The 21,538-nt window shown below is 47.4% G+C and overlaps 1 protein-coding gene across 1 annotated transcript in view; it reads right to left on the bottom strand.

Moving 5' to 3' along the window:
* The window catches only part of DCAF12 (DDB1 and CUL4 associated factor 12), a 36,128-nt gene extending 19,824 nt beyond the window's left edge, over nucleotides 1–16,304 (bottom strand). Inside the window, exons 1-4 of the mRNA XM_050943623.1 lie at nucleotides 16,060–16,304; nucleotides 13,756–14,010; nucleotides 2,593–2,799; nucleotides 511–571 (exon numbers count right to left, since the gene is read on the bottom strand). Of these exons, the coding sequence (XP_050799580.1) occupies nucleotides 511–571; nucleotides 2,593–2,799; nucleotides 13,756–14,010; nucleotides 16,060–16,140 (604 nt within the window). The 5' untranslated portion in view covers nucleotides 16,141–16,304. The remainder of the gene's footprint in view (nucleotides 1–510; nucleotides 572–2,592; nucleotides 2,800–13,755; nucleotides 14,011–16,059) is intronic.
* Between the last annotated feature and the right edge of the window lie 5,234 nt (nucleotides 16,305–21,538).

Genomic DNA, 21,538 nt, shown 5'->3' with positions numbered 1-21,538 from the left:
AGTCCTGTGGCACCTTAAAGACTAACAGATGTATTGGAGATTGTGTGTGATGAAGTGGGTATTCACCCACGAAAGCTCATGCTCCAATACATCTGTTAGTCTTTAAGGTGCCACAAGACTCTCTGTTGCTGTCATGGTTAAAGGTGCCCATGTTCTAATAAGGCTTTTTGTTTGTAGTGTGGCCAGTATAGCAGTTCTACAGCCATGTTGGACCATCCACACTACAAACAAAATGCATTAGAAAAAGGATGCTCCTAGCTATATCAGACAGGTTGGTGCTACCATGATTATATTTCAAGTGTAGATTGTGTCTTTGTTTCACAGGTTTTAAATTGGAAGCATCATGAAAAAAAATTGTCCTCTATTGTTCCTCCATCAAATACATCTTCCTGGGACTCTGATCACCTCGTCAGACATCATGTACTTACCCAGTAGCACTTTGGAGTCTTTCCTTCAGTCATAGACATTAAACAACCACTCTCTACAAGGTTTGTGTGAAGATAAACTTACCAGAAACAGCCATAGTATCACTGATCCAGGCAATAGAAAATATCCAGTCTTTGTGTCCATCCTGAAGAGAAAAAAGGACAAATCAGCCTCTCATATTTATCAGTGTGTATATTTTACATAACTGCTAGCAAATGCACAACTAGTTGTACAGTTTACAAAAAACCAAACTCCCTGTTCAAGGTACAGCAACAAAAGGAAAGCCTATTAAAAAATTACACAATTGTGATGGCAACACCACAAAACTTGTAAATTTTAGTTTATTACCTGAAACTACTTTTAACTTACTTTTTGAAATAGATTTCAAATAGATAGTGGCCCTTTAACATCAGTGGTGAGTAAAGAAGCCTCATGATGAAGATCAAACTTAAATTTTGGAACTAAATGAAGTTTAAAGAATCAGCTGTTGCACTTAGATAGGTACATCCCTTATTAAACAATCACATTTCCTGTGTATTTTCTCATACACACCACTACTATTGATGTAATTAATCATGTTCTAAATTTTATATTAAGAAGCTATTAAAAATAGTTGTGTATTTACATTCCATGACACTGAAGCTCTGGAAAAATAGGTCAGGATGGAAATATGGGTGTTCTGTACACAATAACTACCCATATAGTAAAGCTAGGTAACTCAAGGGATGCCACTGTAGTCTGTTCACAGAGAACTGTGGGCCTGATGCTCTCTTTTCATTTCAATAGGAGTAATTCTGCATAAGAGGTTGAGTCACAGTACTATGTAATTGAATAGGAAGTGATGTCCTATAAACCTTAGAAGTCAACCATCTGCAGAGTAGCCTCTCATCCTAAAACAGCTACCACGGACATTATGAGCTCAGCTGCTGTGACTCACTGATGCTCATGTGAAGGTCCTGCCCAAGAACAAAGCCTCCAAGAAAACACTCCCTTTAACTTTGTTTAAGAAACTTTTATAAAAAGGCCCTAAGATTTTTTTATTTTTTTTAATGGAGCCCGGTACAGTTTACATCATATGCGGGCAAGAGCTACAGAGTTAGAACTAACCCACAAAGCCCAATTCTGTCCTCAGAATCCACGTGCAAGTCACACTGGCTTACAGAACGATGCATTGACCCCCACACAGTATCATCTCACAATATAGTTTGTATGCTAAAACAGCCCGGTTTATGCCTCAGTTTACTGTGTGTGAATTTTTAGTTTTCCGTTAGCAGCTTAGGATGTTGCTAATTTCTAACTGAAGGGTAACACTTGTCTCCAGACTGGGTCTGTTAGGGGATGTGGCTTACAAAGAAGCTCTTTCTACAGTGAAGCCTTTGCAAGAAGATTGCTCATTAAAGACAGAATCAAAACCCCAGGATCAGTAGAGTTAACGCATCCCTTGTACTGTTTGCCTGTTCACTCTTCCAGACTAAAAGGAATATTTTTAAAGACGTGCACAGACCACATTAAACAGGGATGTGTGTCCATATCTCCAGTGCATTCACCCTGACACTTCAATTCTGCATGAAGTGAGATTTCTGATCTTGGACACTTCATTGTAATACCTACTGCAGCGATGGGCAAACTTTTTGGCCCGAGGGCCACATCTGGGTGGGGAAATTGCACGCAGGGCCATGAATGTAGGGCTGGGGCAGGGGGCTGAGGTGCGGGAGGGAGTGTGGTGTGCAGGAAGGAGCTCAGGGCAAGGGGTTGGGGCAGAGAAGGGGTGTGATGTGCAGGAGGGGGCTCATGGCAGGGGGCTGGGGTGCAGGAGGGGTTCAAGGTGCAGGAGTGGGGATCAGGGCAGGGGTTTGGGGTGCAGCAGGAGTGCAGGGTCTGACCTGGCACTGCTTACCTGCAATGGGAAACCACAGCCAATGGGAGCTCTGGGTGTGGAACCCACAGGTGAGGGCAGCATGCAGATCCCTCTGCCCCCCACATCCTCCAGGGGCCACAAGGATGTGGTGCTGGCCGCTTGTGGCAGCGGAGCAGCGCCATGGGGCTGGCAATCCCGTGGGCCAGATCCAAGGCCCTGAGGGGCCGGATCCAGCCCATGGCCCATAGTTTGCCCACCCCTGACCTACTGAGTCACTCTGTACCGTGCCAATATATATGTTAACTTACATCTCCCACACAGACGGGATCAAGCGTAGGCAGACGATAAATCGCAAGGCTATTTGGATTGTCTCCTCCTGTAGCCAAGAGCGTCCTCGAAGGGTTTAGCTCAATTGCATGAATCCCACAGCCCTGCTGGTTTACCATATCAGGTTCTCGGTCTTTCAGAATAGGAATCTTCGTAATTTGACCAGTCTGGACATCTACCACAAACAGCTGAAAGACAGATGTACGTGAAGTTGCAGAGACAGAGCCATTGAACTAAATTCACATCATAAGTTTGAAGAGAAACAAAATGGCAGGTCACTTGATCCACTCTCTATCAGAGTTATGGCATTGTCGATTCTCATAATGGTGCTTAAATTCAAAGCTAAGCCACAAAAATGTATGTTCAAAGAAATGCTACAAGTGTGATTAAAAGGGACAGAGCTAATTTTTTAGCAACAGATTTTAAGGTAACTTCTTAAGTGTTACCTGCAAGAACAGAAATCCAGCACTCAAGACAAAAGTGGTAAGTTGACTGTTTCTTTAAATCCAAAGATAGTACACTTAGGGTATGTCTACACTGCAATTAGACACCCACACCTGACCCATATGCCAGCTGGCTCAGGCTAAAGGGCTGCTGAATTGCAGAGTAGACTTTCAGGTCTTGAGCTGCAGACTGCCTGAACATCTACACTGCAATTCAACAGCCCCTTAGCCCGAGCCCTGCAAGCCCAAGTTAACTGTCCCTTTTAATCACACTTGTAGCATTTCTCTTAACATACCCTTAGTATCTGAGGGTACGGCTACACTTACAGTTTTGCAGCGCTGGTAGTTACAGCTGTGTTCGTACAGCTGTGTAGGGCCAGCGCTGCAGTGTGGCCACACTGACAGCTACCAGCACTGCAGTGTGGCCACATTTGCAGCACTTGCAGCGCTGTTGGGAGTGGTGCATTGTGGGCAGCTATCCCAGCATTCAAGTGGCTGCAACCTGCTTTTCAAAAGAGGGGGGTGGGGTGGAATGTGACAAGGAGCGTGGAGAAGACAGACAGAATGGATTTTTGGAGTTGACACTGTTCTCAGCTCCCTGCCTTGCAAGTTCTAAGGACTGTGCCTACCTTCAATCATTTTAGAAGTTCTAACTCCCTTCCCCCACTCCTCTCTCATTCACTAAATGCAAATTATGTACTGCTAAATACCCGTCAGACCAGATCAGCAACTGCTCAACACGGACTTCCCCCTCCCCCCCGCCATGTGAGAGTGCTGTTTCTCTCTTCAAGCAAACAGCTGTGAACATTCCAAAGTAATTCCCCTGCCTGCCTCCGCTCGCTCAGCAAACAGGAGCTGTGTTTGTTTTTTAAATAAGCAGTTTGGCTGAACTCCGAGCTCTCCCTTTCTTCCGGTTTGTTGTGGACAGGAATTCTGGGATACCTCCTTATACCCCGGAGGTCAATAAAAGCGCTGGTGGGCGTCCACACTTGCTGACCAGCGCTGGATCACCAGCACTGGAATCCCTACACCCGAGGCTCGACCGGGTGTACAGCCAGCGCTGCAACCAGGGAGTTGCAGCGCTGGCTGTGCTTTGCAAGTGTGGCCACATCCTAAGTTGCAGCGCTGTAACCCCCTCACCAGCGCTGCAACTCTCTAGTGTAGCCATGGCCAAAGGCTTTTAAGAAGCTGAATTAATGAAATGGGAAAAGAACAGGGAAAATGTTCTGAAATTTTCACTTTGCCAGACACTTCTATAATGGGGTCAGCAGAAGAGTTTCTGGTGCTGAGAATGCAGTTTATATTTACGTATCATTTCTTTGTCAGTTGCCTCAGAAAGCTAGTAATTCTTTTCCATTCCCTAATAAGCATCAAATGATAAATATTGAGTTAAACCTATAACATTTAATGTAACTGTAGATCTTACAGTTGCTATCCCACATGTCTGTGTAAGCCAGAGAAGTCCAACTCTCCCTGTGGAGTGGGATGAAGTCCATTTTTGTTTATGATATGAGAGTCTAGGACTGCATACCACTTTCAATACACAACAGCGGTCCCACTGTTACCGATGGGAGTTTGCACAGAAATCAAAGTAGAATACAGCCTTACAGAATATCTGAACATCGCATCTTGTTCAGTATTTACAACCACATTCAGCACCACTCTCCCTAGGACTAGGACTATTTCTTCCCTTCCCCCAAAGTATTGTCTCCCCCCTTTTATTCATGTCCTACTTTCTTCCAGCAGGAACTCCCAGTTCCCACCCTCTTCTTTATTTCACACATCAGCAATTAAATAAGTAGTGCAACCATGTGCAAGTGCTATCACTAGGCTTGGAGGCTAACATTCTAGTGGGATTAATGAGAGACAGGGCAGTTCACTCCACTCAGATTAATTGAGTCAGAATGTCTGCAGACTGAGGAAAACAGCATTGCATTAGTTACACCTGGTTAATGTTTGGAAGGTTTTCTTCACAACTGTGTGTGTTAGAAAAGTCTTTAAAAAATAAAACCCTTGATTCTGTAGAATCTGAATATGCCATATGTATCACATCAATACATCATACAAGCTGCATCGGGCACCCAGGGCAGGCATTTAACACTGTAGGTGAAAGTCTAAAAATCTGACACTAATGCAAAACCATTAGGGTCCCACCAAATATCTACAAGAGGGTTAAGAAACTAGAGACTCACATAAAAGGGGACTCAGACAAATAATGTCAAGGTTCATTGACACCCAATCCTTCTGCTTTAATTTTTTTGGTCTTCCATGCTTAATAGCATTCACCTACAGTAAGCAACCAAACTAACACATTTTAAGTTTCAATTTGTTGCTCATGCTATGAGCCTGTGACAGTACTCTACTCTCCTTCTGTGCCAGCCTGTTTTGTCAGTCCTGTTCTGTGTTTCCGGTTCTCTTTCTCCCTCCTCAACAGACTGCAGATGAAATCTCTTACTTCTACTGCATGTCACTGTTTTCTTAAATTCCACTGCAGTTATAACAGAGATATTTAGCGTGTTAAGGATTTGGACCTACATTGTAGGTAGACTATAAACTCTTAGAGGCAGGGACTGTTTCTGTGAGGTGCCTAACATTTTTGAATGATCTAAAAATAATTAAGGCAAAGAATAAAATAACCAGAATAGCTTGAGTTTAGCATAGTAACTGAGACCATCATGGGGTAGCAGGTGTGAAAAAGGGGAAGCGGTGGCTGATTTTCAATTTGCGCTATCGATTGCCTACAGGTCTTTCTGGTTTCACTACATTTGCTCATGATCTAGTAAGAATCACAGAAGCGTAGGACTGGAAGGAACTAACAGGAGGCTAAACGCAGCCACTGACATGTCTATTGAACTGGCTTTAACACAGCCAGTAAGACAGCTGCCATGCTGTCCAACAGTGCAAGAAGCAGGAAGGCAGAAAACATGATCCTGTTATCAATTCATGCATTCAGAAGTGTGAAATATTTGGTTGCTTTAAAATCAATAGTTTTTTTTTTAAAACCCAGTAAGTTATGGCATCTAAACCTTAAGTCAGAAATACCCTATTCCCCAGCATTTGCTAAATGTCCCAAACAAACCCAGGACATCACTGTGACTGAAAATAAAAGTATGGATGCAAATGCTCTCCCAGGTGTCTATAGCAGTCTGGTCTCTATGATGGTTACGAAAGTTCTGGAATGACTACACTACAAAACCCTAGGGGGTTTCCCTTCTCACCTCCTCATCTCAAATGAGATGAGAACCCCTCCCTCAATAACTCACCTTTGGGTGGAACTTTCATCCTGGTCTGTGCTCAAAAAACACAGCTCATGGGGCAAGCTTATGCTGACATGCTAAGCACTGGATAGCTGCCTATATCTGAATGGTTAGTTATGTAGATTTGTTTATTCTTTAACTTTTTTCATAAATGTATTAACTAGCAGCAAAGAGTGATTTTTATCAATTGTCAGTATGCACTAACATGGCATCTAAGCTTTAACCAGACAAAAGAATGCTTTGGCAATAACCAGGAACCAAAGGATCACACCTAATTTGTATCAAATGGAGCAGACTCAAGCTGGCCAGTGGGGAACAATCTTGTACTAGCACAGAAACCAACTGGATGACCGAACAGACCTTTCCCATCTCTAGCTTCTATGATTCTGAATCAGAGGTATAGGCTGCGATATCTATGTTGCTCAAGGATCAAGAAGAGAATGCCTGGGTCAATGTAAACATAGAATGCTGGGATTTACAGTGGCCACAGCCATACCCTTTTATCTTACGGACACTATGGCTGAAGCCCTGCACGGATACAAAATTTCTATCCGCATTCAATCCATGATCCACAAACATGGTCTGTGGATATGTGCAGATTTGCAGTGCTCTAGCTATGGCTACATTTCACCCATCTTGTTGTACAGTACCTTCTTTCATTACTAACTTTATACATTCTTTAGAATTTGTATTACAGTAGCACCTACAAACCTTAGCAGCAATCAGGGCCCCATTGTAGTAGGTGATATACATGTACTTGGGAGACAGTTCCTGCCTCACAGAGCTTACAATTAAACTAGACCATACAAAAGAATTATCTCCACTTTGCAGTGGGAAAATTGAGGCAGACAGCAATTAAGTGAGTTGCTTGAAGGTCACACAGTTAAGCCTTTGGCAGAGACAGAAGTTGAACCCAAATCTCCAGAGACACAGGCCAGTGCTTTTACCACACAATCCATCCTTCCTCTCAAAGTACTTTAATCAGTTTGCAAGTTCTTCTGTCAGTTCCATTTTGCTTCTTTACCAGCCTTTCAGAGACCACAAGGAGGAAAGCCAAACTCATCAGTACAGTACACACAGCCACATGACTTGCATGCCTCATTTTATCTTTTGTAACCAAAAATGTTTGGCTGGACAAAGCCAAGTCCTACAAACTCAGTGGCATTTCTCTGTCTGCAACATGATACATTTAGAATACTCCATCTGATAAATTCCAAAATTCCAGGGAATGTTCTATGCATCAATAGGCAAAACTATTGCTTTTGATGAAAAGTAGTGAAGTCTGATTTCCACTGACGACAAACTGCAGAGAGCTCATTTACTGCTAAAGACATCTCTCTGGCATACTGCAGCTGTGTATGCACCACCGGCAAGATCTTAATATGCTGCTCTCATTGCTTATGCAGGTTAAACTATATACTCAATAAGATGCGTGACCCTCTAGTTAGTGTACTTTCTATAAACGCCGTAAGCGGGCACAAACTTAAATTTATATGGTACCAGGTTTGTGCCTGCATGCTGACTTTCCTTGTGTGACAAATAAGCACATTATACTTTACTCCTTTTGCACAGCAATTCTTTCAAACTCTTGCAGGACGTAACATTGCTAATTCTGTATAAACTAAACTGTATTTTGGTTATTTATGTCAGCATTTGAGTTTATTGTTGACCAGGACTGTCTTGCTGAAAAGTAAGGTCACAGAGTTGACAGCAAGTTTGTCAAACCAGAATGGAAAGTGGTTTACAGTAGGTTATGCATTAGTCTTCACTCTTTAAACAGTAATATTTCTTTATGAAAAGTTCAAGCTCTAAACTGGTAGGGCTCCCTCACAAAAGAGATTGGAATAAGCACAAATCTCAGTACCTCCAGCATAAAACCCACTTATCAGTATCACAGTACTGGTGCTTCTTAAGGGATAGATGTGAAGAGAGAGTCGTGGCCTTATGGATCAGTTCATGCATAAGGGGCAGAAAGAGGCCATCAGTTCTATGCCATGTGATGGACACAATAAGAACCAAGATAGAAATTACAACAGCAGAATATAAGCCTGCTTGCAAACTTGAATACTAGCCCTTAGTACCAGAGACCAAATGTCACATTACACCAAGATGGTTTCCCTAAGACACTCAGCAATTTTAATTACAAACTGTTTTCAGGTTGGGGTGACGCTTGTCAATGAGAAAAGAGGGTTATTGTTCTATTTGCTCCTCGCTGAAGCCTAGTTTGTCAGTTTCTCGTGTGCCTCTCCCATTGTGTTTAATTCCAAGAGGCTGTCAAGACAGTTAGTATTTTTAAACAGATTGCAAAGGATGCAGAGGGAAGAGACTGAACCTACCAATAGGCATCAATTTTGACACCCCAGCAAATATCTCCTGAGAAATGCCAAAACAGAATTTGAAGAAAAACATTAACGTATATGAATGCCAACATGCAGCAGGTGGCAGAACAGCAACTACCTATGGGAACAAAAAATTGCTCACCTATTTATCAACATGCAGCTGAAAGAACTGGTCTCCTTTAGAAGCTCAGTTGCACCAAGTCAGATTTAGTCTGTTCAGGAGGCTGCACCTTCAGGGTTACAAACTTTAAATGTAGGCTTTCAAGAGAAGAGACTGAAACCCTGATACCAGGGAAGAACACCCTACTCCTATATCCTCCATTTCAGACACACAGGGTATGTCTACACTGCAATTAAACAGCCACGGCTGGTCTGTGTCAGATGACACAGGCTCGCAGGACTCAGACTCTGGAGATGTTTAACTGCGGTGTAGATGTTTGGGACCCTGCGTGGGAGGGGGGAGAAGGGGTCAGCCCAAATGTCTACACCACAATTAAATAGTCCTGTGGCCCCCAAATCCTACAAGGCCGAGTCAGCGAACACGGACCAGCCATGGGTGTTTAATTACAGCATAGACATACCCTAAGAGGTAGAGTGGAAAGTACATTGGCTTGCAAAGGAAATATTAAGCCATGCTTTCTCTCAAGGGCTATCAGAGCCTGCATCCGGACAAGGGGGAGAATTACCATGGACCTTCTCTAGCAGCAAAGTGCTGCAATGTCAGGAGCCTGTTGTGTTCCTCATGATTGTCTTGTCATTTAAGAGGAAGAAAAAGTGCTCTTACATTTGATCACCACCTGGTCAGCTCTGGCACAAACCCAGGACTGATCACATGGGACTAGTCTGCTGATCTCCTTAAGTGCAAAGGAGACTGGGCCCGGTGCTGACATACAGCCTCCTACTTAGGCCACAAATATTCAAACACAAACAAGGGCTAGTGACTTGCAGCGGGACTGCTGAGCCTCTGAACACAACACAACAATCACATGGGGGGGAGAAAGGCTGTCTAACTGGCATTAGCAAGCAAACCACTCATCCCTTTGAAAAGCCATGTCAGAAACAACAGCCAATAAAAGGAAAATTTGAGGTTCTAAGCCCAAACGTAGCTATCAATCCTGACAGGGCAAAAGAAGAAATATAAGAGCAAGGAGTGCTGCCTCCCCCTGCTAGACAGGAAGCAACTGACAAGCAAGACCATTAGGTAAGTGGAGTGACATCACAGCTCTAATATTTTCCTGTTTGAGCTAACAGGAGGTCTCCTGAACTTTTACTACAAAAAAAAAAAACAGTAGATGATTTGAACCTAAAGTTGCAGAGTGATCAACTCATTTTGGGGGTCGGGGTTTAGTAAAAAGATCTTTCCCCAGAGCTATGAAGATTAAAAAGAGAGGCCCCTCAAACACACTAAAGTTCAGACATTCCAGCCCCCTTTCTGGTGCCACAATGTTGTTTCCAAGCACCAAATCTAGTCATCTTCCACACAGCACTGAAGTTTCTCTCTAGTTTGTTTGCAATCATATCCATCTCTGCTCCTCTGCCTAAATATCTGGTACCAATCATTGATATTTAGATACTGTTATATAGGCCTTAAAACATCCTTTGACAGACATGTAAAGGTCTCTAAGTTTGGGGGTGAGGAGCAGTTGCTAGCTCTATTTGGTTATGTGTACTGCAGTGGCACTAGAGACCCCAATCAAGGGACAGGGCTTGTGACAGAATGCAGCCCTTTTGTTCACACCCTAATAGTTTTTGTACAAAGTATGCCATGTGAGGTATCATTTGAAAACTCATTATTTGCTGCTCACTGTTCTGGTAAAATGAGTGGCAACACTGAAGTTACAAGATACCCTCATATGGCATTAACACCACATTTCAAACCCCACAGCCCTTCCCAAACAGAAGCTGGCAAACAGTTCTGTCTGAAACAAAGGGGTATGTGCTCCACTTCATTTGCATGCAAGCAGTAAAACAGAGTGTCGTTAAGTAGGAAGGGAAACAAAGAAAGTTCAAACAGGTGAGAAAAAAAGCAGCAGGGACCATCCTTCCGCATAGACTTTGTCTTCTGGTGCACAGTTGGAAATGTTTTTCAAGAAGTGGACTGAAACTATAAAAAGGAGCACACACCCCAAGGGATCCTTCTCTCTCTCCCTACCCATCACATTCACTGCACCTAAAGAGACAAAGGAAACATCTGTTCAACTGTGGGAGAAAGGGCCCTGACCTACAGGGTTTGGTCAGTAAGACTGCTGAAAGTATATGTTAACTATTTCAGATTCAAGCAAAGTTTCTTAAGTTGAATATTAGTAAATGTCTTATCTTTATTTTTCTTGTAATTTTTTTTTTTTTACTCTAATGCCTCATTACTTGTACTCACTTAAAATCTTTGTAGTTGATAAACTTGCTTTGTTGTTTTATCTAATCCATTGTGTTTAAACTGAAGTGTCTGGGTAACTCCATTTGGTCTGACAAGTTGTGTGCATATTATTCTTTTAAAGAAATAGTGGATCTAATATTTTTATTGTCCAGGAGAGGGCTGGGAAGTACAGGACAGACATTTCTTTGGGAAAATCCAAGACGGGGCATATTGGGATCACCCTGCAGTCCAACCAAGACTGATTGGAGCTAGGGTGTAACCCAAGTGTGTCTGGCAGGCTACAGTTACACACAGACATGGTGTGGCTTGCATACTGGAAGGCTGTTTGTGAGCTGGCAAGGTAGCAAGTACTTCAGCACAGCATTGTTAGGGCCCTTCATTACCACAACAACAAAAACAGGTGAAAAAAATCAGTGGAAAAAATATTTTTCTGGAGTTTATTTTGGTGGACAGAAGGAAGGGGGAAGAAGTATTCAGTAGATTAATGCTTTGATAAATGGAAATCAATGTGGTTTGCTGCAGAACTGAAACAGAATGCAAAACACAATGCTACCTCTGAGTTTAAGAAAGCAATACATCTCCAAACAAAACTTCTCATTTGAACAGTTTACTGTTTTAGACTTAGAACTATTAGCCTATAAATATTTACATTTAATAACTGGGTCACACCATTTGCAGCACATACAGGATGTCAAAGTTAGAATCAAGACTCACAATTTGTCAGACCACTCTGTTTATTAGCGCAGCGCTTCGCCAATAACATTCAAAATATGTGAGTGCCCATGCAAGGCCCAAACAGTCTTATTTATACAGATAAAAGAGCGGGAATTAGACAAAGGGACAAAGAAAGCAAAACAGGAAAATTCACCTGGGGCACAGCATGCATATCCTATTTCCTTACTAACTGTTATCGATCTAAGGCTAATACTTCACCAATTGCCCTTAAACGGTGCAATTGTTCTATGTTAATGTCTGTATTCCTGACACCTGGATTGCAGCATTCCAACAGTTTTGCTTAAAGGTACAGACAGCATTTCTTTAATCCTTTCTATTTTTACTATATAATTTATTCTACTTTCACAAGGAGAAAAGGATAAAGCTGAGTGCTTTTCCACAAGACTCTGTTAACAAGGTAGCAGCCCATTTGAACCTTTGTAATGTACAGATAAAAAGCGCAGAAAGAAGCAAAAACCACTGCAGCCCCGTAAGGCCTACAGTTCTCATGCAAGGACAAACAGATTTTCTAAGCGTTTATTGTGTTTCGCTAAGTCTCCCTCATGTAAACTGTCCCAGCAGCAGTCCCAGAGCAGGAAGAATGTAAGTGGAGAGAAGACAAGGTGTTGTTAAACTCTTCTCAAGGGTTGTTTAAATGATGTAGCTATTTTAATTTATACAGCTAGGCCAGGTGTAGGCAACAGGTGCCAAAGGCAGCACAAAGGCCGTGCCAAAGGCGGCACGCGAGCTGATTTTCAGCAGCACTCACACTGCCCAGGTCCTGGCCACTGGTCCAGGGCACTCTGCATTTTAATTTAATTTTAAATGAAGCTTCTTAAACATTTTAAAAACCTTATTTACTTTACATACAACAATAGTTTAGTTATATATTATAGACTTCCAGAAGACGACCTTCTAAAAATGTTAAAATGTATTACTGGCACACAAAACCTTAACTTACCGTGAATAAACGAAGACTCGGCACACCACTTCTGAAAGGTTGCCGACCCCTGAGCTAGGCAGTAGTTCTCATTAAGAGATATTACATGTCAAGTTTTCTAAGTTCAGTCATTTTTGTTGTAGCCATCACTACAACAGCACAGTTACACTTTTTTTTAAATTAAATGAGAAAATACCATTTCTACCAGTTTATTACAGCTAAATGGAATTTCCTCACATTTTGCAAAATGTTTAAGTTAAATCAGCTTCTCATATACCATGTAGTCTAGGTGACTTGATGCTGTGTCATTTATCAGTTTGCTCCAGCACATACTCCCTCTTTATGAGTTCCCTCAACTTAGTGTAAGGCCAACAACATTTATTTCTCCATCAAGCTTCATGTAGCTTGATATGTGCAATCCTGGCCCCATTTTAGTCAATGGACTTTTGCAATGACTTCAATGGAGCCAGGATTTCGTCCAACAGAAACAGAAATGTTTGTTTTTATTTATTTAAAACATTCACTTGAATATTCTCTGAGGTGTCTGAAATCCAAACACTGCTGCACTAAGAACCTGAAAATGTTTAGCTTCCCCAGAAACAAATTAAATTAAATCTAGTTCACGTGCCCAAATGGAATGACATTAACAAAAGTAAACCAAAATGAGAAAAAATGGATATTTAAAATTGAGTTTAGCAATTTAGGACCATAAAATTGAGAAAATTTTGCATTTAGGTGTTTGATTTTTATCTTCATAGTGCCCTTTTAAAAGCACTTACAGAATATGGTACACAGAGAGCAACATGTACAAGAATGAGTAACGGAGCCTTATTTTATAATTAGCCTTAGTTACTAAACCGGTCTACACCTCTACAGCTACCTTCCATAAAAGCCAATAATGATCAAATCTTGCCATCCTCACAACAAAAACCAAGACTCAACTGTGCCATCGTTTTTCCAACAAGAAAAGTAGTAAACGCCTCTGACAGAAAGGAAAGAGGCTGGATCTATACGTAGGCCAGGCATAAAAATAGTAGCTGTAATTATCAGAGGGAAAAACAAATAAGTCACACTTACTGTGTTGCATTTTGTCCCACACACCACTTGTCGGTGGTTCAACCATTGAGACGCAAAAACTTTATTAAGGGTCCCAAGATGAAATTCTCTCTCTTTCAGGAGACTGGGAAGTTGCTGTGCTGCATATCCATGCAACAAACGGTGGTAGCTCGATTCATTCTGCAGCCGAACCTCTCTGCCTTTCAGATAGTACACCAGAGACTTTTTTACTGGAGGGAGTCTTTTCCTTTTGTGAGCTGAGTGATCCCAGCCATACTGTGAATGACAATCAAAATTCAATGCTGTAGTCACAGTAGATTTAAAATAATTTATGGATCTGTATTAAAGAGGAAATTATCAATGAACAAATGAAATCTTGTAACCTACCCTAAAATACTATACAAGAGGCTTAAACCCATCCCAGCATAAACTTCGGCCATATTAAGAATTTTAAAATACATATTTGTCAGGCAACTGTCACCGTAGGGATGCTGTACACCAATTCTGACTGCAGTGTGCTGCTGTTTCAATGAAATTTAAAAGATGCCTATGAGCAACAGGAAATCCCAAAGCACTTTCAAACAGCTGAAAGTATCCCAGGTCAAGATACTTTAATGAGAGTTCTAATTATGTCAATTTCAACAGACATGTATCAAACCCAGAAAGCTTGTGGGGGGGGGGGGGGAAGTGTTCCAGAAAATAGCTTCCTGATTCAAACACAAACGGGGAAAGGTTTTTAAAAGTGCATAGCCTGGTTCAATACCGACCTGGGTAGTAACCTGAGCTCCAAAGCACCTCCTCCCACTCCGTTTACAATCACCCCGGAGCATCTAGCCCTACTGGCTTGCCAGTGACTGAAGAGGAGGGATGGGTGGGTTTATCAGGACCCAGACTAGTGAGTTTCCTACACAGGAGCAGCAGCGCCCGCCTCCCTCCGCCCCAGCGCCCGGAGTGCGAGTCGGTTACAGGGTTCGAACGATCGAACCACAACACGGGCCGCAGCCGGAGCCCTGCTCGGGAGCAGCCAGGATGTGGGGATGAGGCCCCCCGGCACCCTGCTCTCCTGGGGCCCGCCCGGACACCCCAGCCAGCTGACACTACGGCTCCCCTCTAGCACCCCCGTAGCAGGGGAGCCAGGTGCCAGCCTCTCCCCGGGGGCGGATGGCAGGTGACCCAGGACCCAAGCCTGGGCGGACAAAGCCCCCGGGGGCGGCAGCCGAGCGAGCGGCAGGAGGCTGGCCGGCCGGGACGGAACTGGCTCATCCCCTCGGTTACTCCCCGACTCCCCCGGTTACCAGGCCTGGGCCGCGGGGTCGATTAGCGCCCGCCCCCGGTACCTGTTTCCCCCATTACCTACCTAGTCTCCCCTCGAGCCTCCAGCGGCCCGGGGGCGGGGGGAACCTACTCCTGTCCGCCCCGGCTCCGTCCCCGGGCTCCCCTTTCCCTAGCGCCGACACCCACGCCGGGCTCCCGCCCGTTACCTGCACCCTCCAGAGCCCTCCCTTGGGGCTGACCCGGCCCCCCCTTTCCCTGCTACCCGAGCACCGACCTCGGACACCCCCCCAAGTTACCTGTCCCCTGGACCCAGCTCTCCCCGCGCAGCGTCCCCCGGTGTCCGGGAGCGGATGGGCGGGGAGGGGGCTTGATTAGCTGCTCCGCAAGCAGAGCCGCTTCACGTCCCCATGAGCTGGGCCCTTGTAGGGTTCCCCGGCTACCCTTCCCCCCGTTACCTGCTCGCCCCCCCCCGGCCGCGCCCCTCCCGCCGTTACCTGCTCGCCCCCCCCCCGGCCGCGCCCCTCCCGCCGTTACCTGCTCGCCCCCCCCCCCGGCCGCGCCCCTCCCGCCGTTACCTGCTCGCCCCCCCGGCCGCGCCCCTCCCGCCGTTACCTGCTCGCCCCCCCGGCCGCGCCCCTCCCGCCGTTACCTGCTCGCCCCCCCGGCCGCGCCCCTCCCGCCGTTACCTGCTCGCCCCCCCGGCCGCGCCCCTCCCGCCGTTACCTGCTCGCCCCCCCCCCGGCCGCGCCCCTCCCGCCGTTACCTGCTCGCCCCCCCCCCCGGCCGCGCCCCTCCCGCCGTTACCTGCTCGCCCCCCCGGCCGCGCCCCTCCCGCCGTTACCTGCTCGCCCCCCCGGCCGCGCCCCTCCCGCCGTTACCTGCTCGCCCCCCCCGCCCGCGCCCCTCCCCCCGTTACCTGCTCGCCCCCCCCGTTACCTGCTCGCCCCCCCCGGCCGCGCCCCTCCCCCCGTTACCTACTCGCCCCCCCGGCCGCGCCCCTCCCCCCCGTTACCTGCTCGCCCCCCCGGCCGCGCCCCTCCCCCCCGTTACCTGCTCCCCCCGGAGCCCTCCGGGCGCCGCCGCAGCGGCAGCCGCCGCTTTCCGCTTCCTGCTAACTGTTTTCCTGGCCATAGTAGGCGGGGGAGACACCGAGGCCTCGGCCCGGGCCCCACATGGAGCAGGAGGGGGAGGCGGCCGCCAGGGGACGGGGCATATAAGTGCGGGGGAGCCGGGCCCGGTCACTCTCACAGCCCGCAGGCCCAGCCGGCCGGGCTTCACGGCATTTTACGCCCCAACGACAGGTTTACGGCAGAGCTCCCGTCGCGCGGTTTCCTAGCAACCGCCGAGGATGGGCAGTGCGGAGATGGCACGCGCTGCGCAGCGCCCCGCCCTGCGTGGTTGCTAGGAGAACGGGGCGGACGTGAACGACTCAGCCCACCGCCCCGCCCCGGTCCTGCCTCAGAGGCCTGGTGTTCGGCCTGCAAGGCCCAGCGGGGCCTGTCGTGCGGACCACAAGGAACGCATCGCGGGGCGTGATCTGCCCCTCGGCCTGACCCCCCGCCCTCGCCCTATCTGCCCCTCCACGGGATCTGCCCCTACTGTCTCCTCTGCCCCGGGGTGTGACCCTGGGCTTCTGTCCCAGGGGGATCCCCCCGTCTGCTCCTCTAGCCCCCGGTGTGACTCCCCCCATCTTCCCCCTCATGATGATCCCCCCGTCCGCTCCTCTATCCCTCGGTGTCACACTCCCCCCATCTTCCCCCTCATGATGATCCCCCCTTCTGCTCCTTTTCCCTTGGTGTGACCCCCCCGTTTTTCCCTTCAGGGGGATCCCCCGATGCCCCTCTATCCCTCAGTGTCACACACCCCCATCTTCCCCCTCATGATCCCCCCTTCTGCTCCTCTATCCCTCAGTGTTACACACCCCCCATCTTTCCCCCTCATGATGATCCCCCGTCTGCTCCTCTATCCCTCAGTGTCACACACCCCCATCTTCCCCCTCATGATCCCCCCTTCTGCTCCTCTATCCCTCAGTGTTACACACCCCCCATCTTTCCCCCTCATGATGATCCCCCGTCTGCTCCTCTATCCCTCAGTGTTACACCCCCCCCATCTTTCCCCCTCATGATCCCCCCTTCTGCTCCTCTATCCCTCAGTGTCACCCCCCCATCTTTCCCCCTCATGATCCCCCCTTCTGCTCCTCTATCCCTCAGTGTCACCCCCCATCTTTCCCCCTCATGATGATCCCCCGTCTGCTCCTCTATCCCCCGGTGTGACTCCCCCCCCCGTTTTTCCCTTCAGGGGGATCCCCCCTTCTGCTCCTCTATCCCTCAGTGTCACACCCCCCATCTTTCCCCCTCATGATGATCCCCCGTCTGCTCCTCTATCCCTCAGTGTTACACACCCCCCATCTTTCCCCCTCATGATGATCCCCCGTCTGCTCCTCTATCCCTCAGTGTCACACACCCCCATCTTCCCCCTCATGATCCCCCCTTCTGCTCCTCTATCCCTCAGTGTTACACACCCCCCATCTTTCCCCCTCATGATGATCCCCCGTCTGCTCCTCTATCCCTCAGTGTTACACACCCCCCATCTTTCCCCCTCATGATCCCCCCTTCTGCTCCTCTATCCCTCAGTGTCACCCCCCCATCTTTCCCCCTCATGATCCCCCCTTCTGCTCCTCTATCCCTCAGTGTCACCCCCCATCTTTCCCCCTCATGATGATCCCCCGTCTGCTCCTCTATCCCCCGGTGTGACTCCCCCCCCGTTTTTCCCTTCAGGGGGATCCCCCCTTCTGCTCCTCTATCCCTCAGTGTCACACCCCCCACATCTTTCCCCCTCATGATGATCCCCCGTCTGCTCCTCTATCCCTCAGTGTCACACCCCCCCATCTTCCCCCTCATGATGATCCCCCGTCTGTTCCTCTGTCGGTGGCACACACACACTCATCTTCTCCCCTTCTGCCCATCTACCTCTCAGCATGACCCACATGTCTTCACCATTCCTGGGTGATCCCCCCTTCTGCCCATCCACCCCTTGGTGTGACCCCCCCCATGGTGATCCCCAATCTGCCCCTCAGTGTGACCTCTGGTCTCCCTCTACCCCTCAGTGTGAAGCTCTGTCGTCCCTCCCAGGATGATTCCCCCCCTTCTGCCCCTTGGCGTGACCCCCTCATCTCCCCCTCCCCAGATTCCCCCCTTTGCCCATCTACCTCTCAGCATGACTCCCCCTGTCCTCACCCCCCCAGGGTTATCCCCCTTTCTACCGCATCTACTTCTCGGCGTGATCCCTTTCTGCCTCGTCTGCACCCAGCATTACCTCCCCGTCTGTCTCCCCACTGTGACCTCTTTTGCTCCATCTGTCCCTCAGTATCACTCCCCCATCTGCCTCCATTTACTCCCCAGTGCAATCCTCCCATCTATCTCCAGCATGATCCTCTCATCTGACCCCAATTTATGCTCCACTCTGATTCTCCCATCTCACCCTGGAGTCCTATCAAAAGGAGAGGGAGATGCACCAGGACATAATGGGTCATCTCAGGTGGCAAACCCAAATGCTGCAGACCCAGATTGACCTACAAGTCCAAATAGCCCAGACTTCCGATTCTTTGCAGTCCTTAGAGAACTCCATAGTAGCAGCTCCCTACATCTCCCAACATACTACATGGCATCATGGGCCACCTTCTTTCTCCTACCACTTCCCTCCAGGTCTGAGGGACCACCAGGACAACTACAGCTTCACATAAACCAATACGGATTCTCACAGGTCAGAGTATGGGTAGCTATGAGAGACTACATTTGTGCACTGAAATGGGTAGAAATGGACAGCTCCGGCTGGCCCGGGGCTTTGGCCAGCCCAGGGCTCCTCTGGGCAGGTTGGAGGGAGGGAGGGGCTCAGGACTCTGCCTGGCCCGGGGCTCCTCTGGCCATGGGGGTGGGGGGTTGGACACAGGGTTCCTCTGGGGGAGGTGGGGTCTCGGGGCTTTGGCCACGGAGGGGCGCAGGGGGTCTCGGGACTCTAGCTGCAGAGGGGAGGAGGAGGTCTTGGGACTCTGGCCGCGGAGGGGAGCAAGGGGTCTCGGGGCTCTCGCTGCAGGGGAGGGGCATGCTGGTACATGGGGTAGAACCAGGGGATAGCCTCCCCAAAGGGGGGCTCCACCCACTGTCCATGACCAGCACAACTCCTGATGGTAAAACAACTCCGAACTGCTGTTCCAGCTCTGGAAAAGAATCTATCTCCAGAGTGGCCAGACGGTAGCCAAATGGGATAAAAAGGCTAAAAGAGCTTATGAACACTTTTACAACCGTGGTCACTCAGAGAACTGCCAGGTCTAGAAACTGGTGACTGTGTTCGTGTTAAATTGGATGGAGAAAAAGAATCCACAACTCCAGTTGTCATAAAGAAAAGGAATTCAGCATCCAGGTCATACATGATCGGGATTGACAGTGGAGAGTTCAACAGAAACCATTGACATCTATAGGTTTTTTTCCTCAGAAAGAACAATCAGCAGAGCAAACTCTGCAAATGCAGATGGAGAACAAGAATAATAATGATTCCAAACCGACACAGCCAGTTGTTGCAACTTACGGACAGCCAGATGACCAAGTTGTTACATGTTTGGACTGTGTAACTGGAAAACCAATACAGTTCAGAGACACTTAACAGACTGATACGTACTGAACTTTCAAAGACAGTATGATAGTTGTAAATATTGTAAATGGTAGGAATGTAGAACTTAAAAGGGGAGATGTCCAGCCAATAGGTGGCACTGTATGCAAAATATCTTATTTAAATGAACCTCAGCCAAACCTGGTGGAAATTTAAGGATATGACAAACACATCTGGTGTGTATAAACAAGCTCTGTAGCCAGTCCATATATAGTACAGAAGTACAGAGCAATAACCATGTTTGACACATATCCCATGCCAAAGGTTGACAAATTGTTGGCGTGATTAGGGTCTGGAAAGTATATCTCAACTTTAGATCTGACCAAGGGCTACTTGGTAGATCCCTTAACAAAGGGATCTGGAGAAACAATGGTCTTGACAACACCTTTTGGCCTGTACCATTTCAAGACCATGCCCTTCAGCCTTTGGGGCCTTGGCCACCTTCCAGTGACTGATGGACACAGTCCTGTGACTACACAGTCAGTATGCGGCAGCCTACATACACAATATAGTCTTTTACAGTTGTGAGTGGGAAAAACACTTCAAGCTTATATTGACAGTCCTATGGCCCTTGATGAAGCCATCCTTATTGCAAACCTGGCCAAGTGCCATTTGGGGTTTCCTTAGGGTGACCAGATGTCCCAATTACCCCCCACCTCCATCCCAATTTTTTACACTTTCTATCTGGTCACCCTAAGTTTCCTGAGGTAATGTACTTGGGATATACTGTCAGAAACAGAAAACTTGGACCTCTGATTGGGAAGGTCCAAGTCTTGAATTATTACCTTATTCTGCCGACCAAGAAACAAGATAGGTGCTTTTTGGGTTGCCAATTTTGGTTGGACGTGTTCCTTGAGGTTTCATCACATGACATAATCTTTAATTAAAGATAAATCTTTAATTACTGGAGACTCCAGGACAATCCTGGAGGGTTGCAATCCCAGCTATAAATGATTCATGTCCAGCTTCCCATGAGAGTAGCACTCTAGCTTCAATAGGGTCACCTGGTCCAAGGTCTCTGACAAAGCCTTTGGGACCTTGAAAGACTTTTTAAGCAAAGAACCAGACCTCTTCCACCCTGATGTCACATGACAGTTCATACTCCACACACATGCTTCAGATGTGGGGGTAGGGGCAGTGTTGTCCCAAGACTTTGATGGGAGGAAAGCATCTAGTACCCTATATCAACCAGCAGAAGCCATTTCTATGAGGGAGGGCCTACTTGACTAAAGAGAAAGAGACCTTGGCAGTAAAGTGAGTCATAGAAGCGTTATGATATTATTACCTACTGTGAAACCCCTTCCTCTTATAACTGATCATGCACCCCTCCACTGGCTAAATACCAGGAAAGACACCAACCCCTGGATTATGAGATGGTATTTGGCCATGCAAACCTTATGCCATCCAGATGGCCCACTGACCAGGGAACAAATATCTGAACACAGGACACAGCAAAGTCTGGACTCAGACACTCCAACACTGGTCTTAAGGATGTGTGTGTGTATGATAGCGTGGACAAACCCCACACCGGAGAGACAGGGGCTCAGAAACATCTTTAAGTTTGGAAAGCCCCGCCCTAGCAGGGCTGCTGGCATGTTCCAGTTGGAGGAAGGATTTAAAAGGGTGTTTCTTCAGCACAGCTGTGAGGTAGGTAGAGAGAGACAGACCTGCATTCACAGCTGTAGAGGGACTAGGCCAGGAGGGTATCCTGCAGGAGGACTGCAGCATGAAGCCAGGAATCCTAGCCTGCAGAGAACCTTGGGCCGGTTTTCCAAGGACAGCCGCCAGCCATAATGCACCCTGAGGAAGGACAGAGTGGTACAAAGAGAACCTGGAAAGAGTTAGCTGGATTGCCAGTAGTGGA

This window comes from Gopherus flavomarginatus, chromosome 3 (assembly GCF_025201925.1).
Source record: "Gopherus flavomarginatus isolate rGopFla2 chromosome 3, rGopFla2.mat.asm, whole genome shotgun sequence".
NCBI lineage: Eukaryota > Metazoa > Chordata > Testudines > Testudinidae > Gopherus > Gopherus flavomarginatus.
Note: the sequence above shows the minus strand (reverse complement) of the source record. Positions and strands in the feature narration are given on the sequence as shown.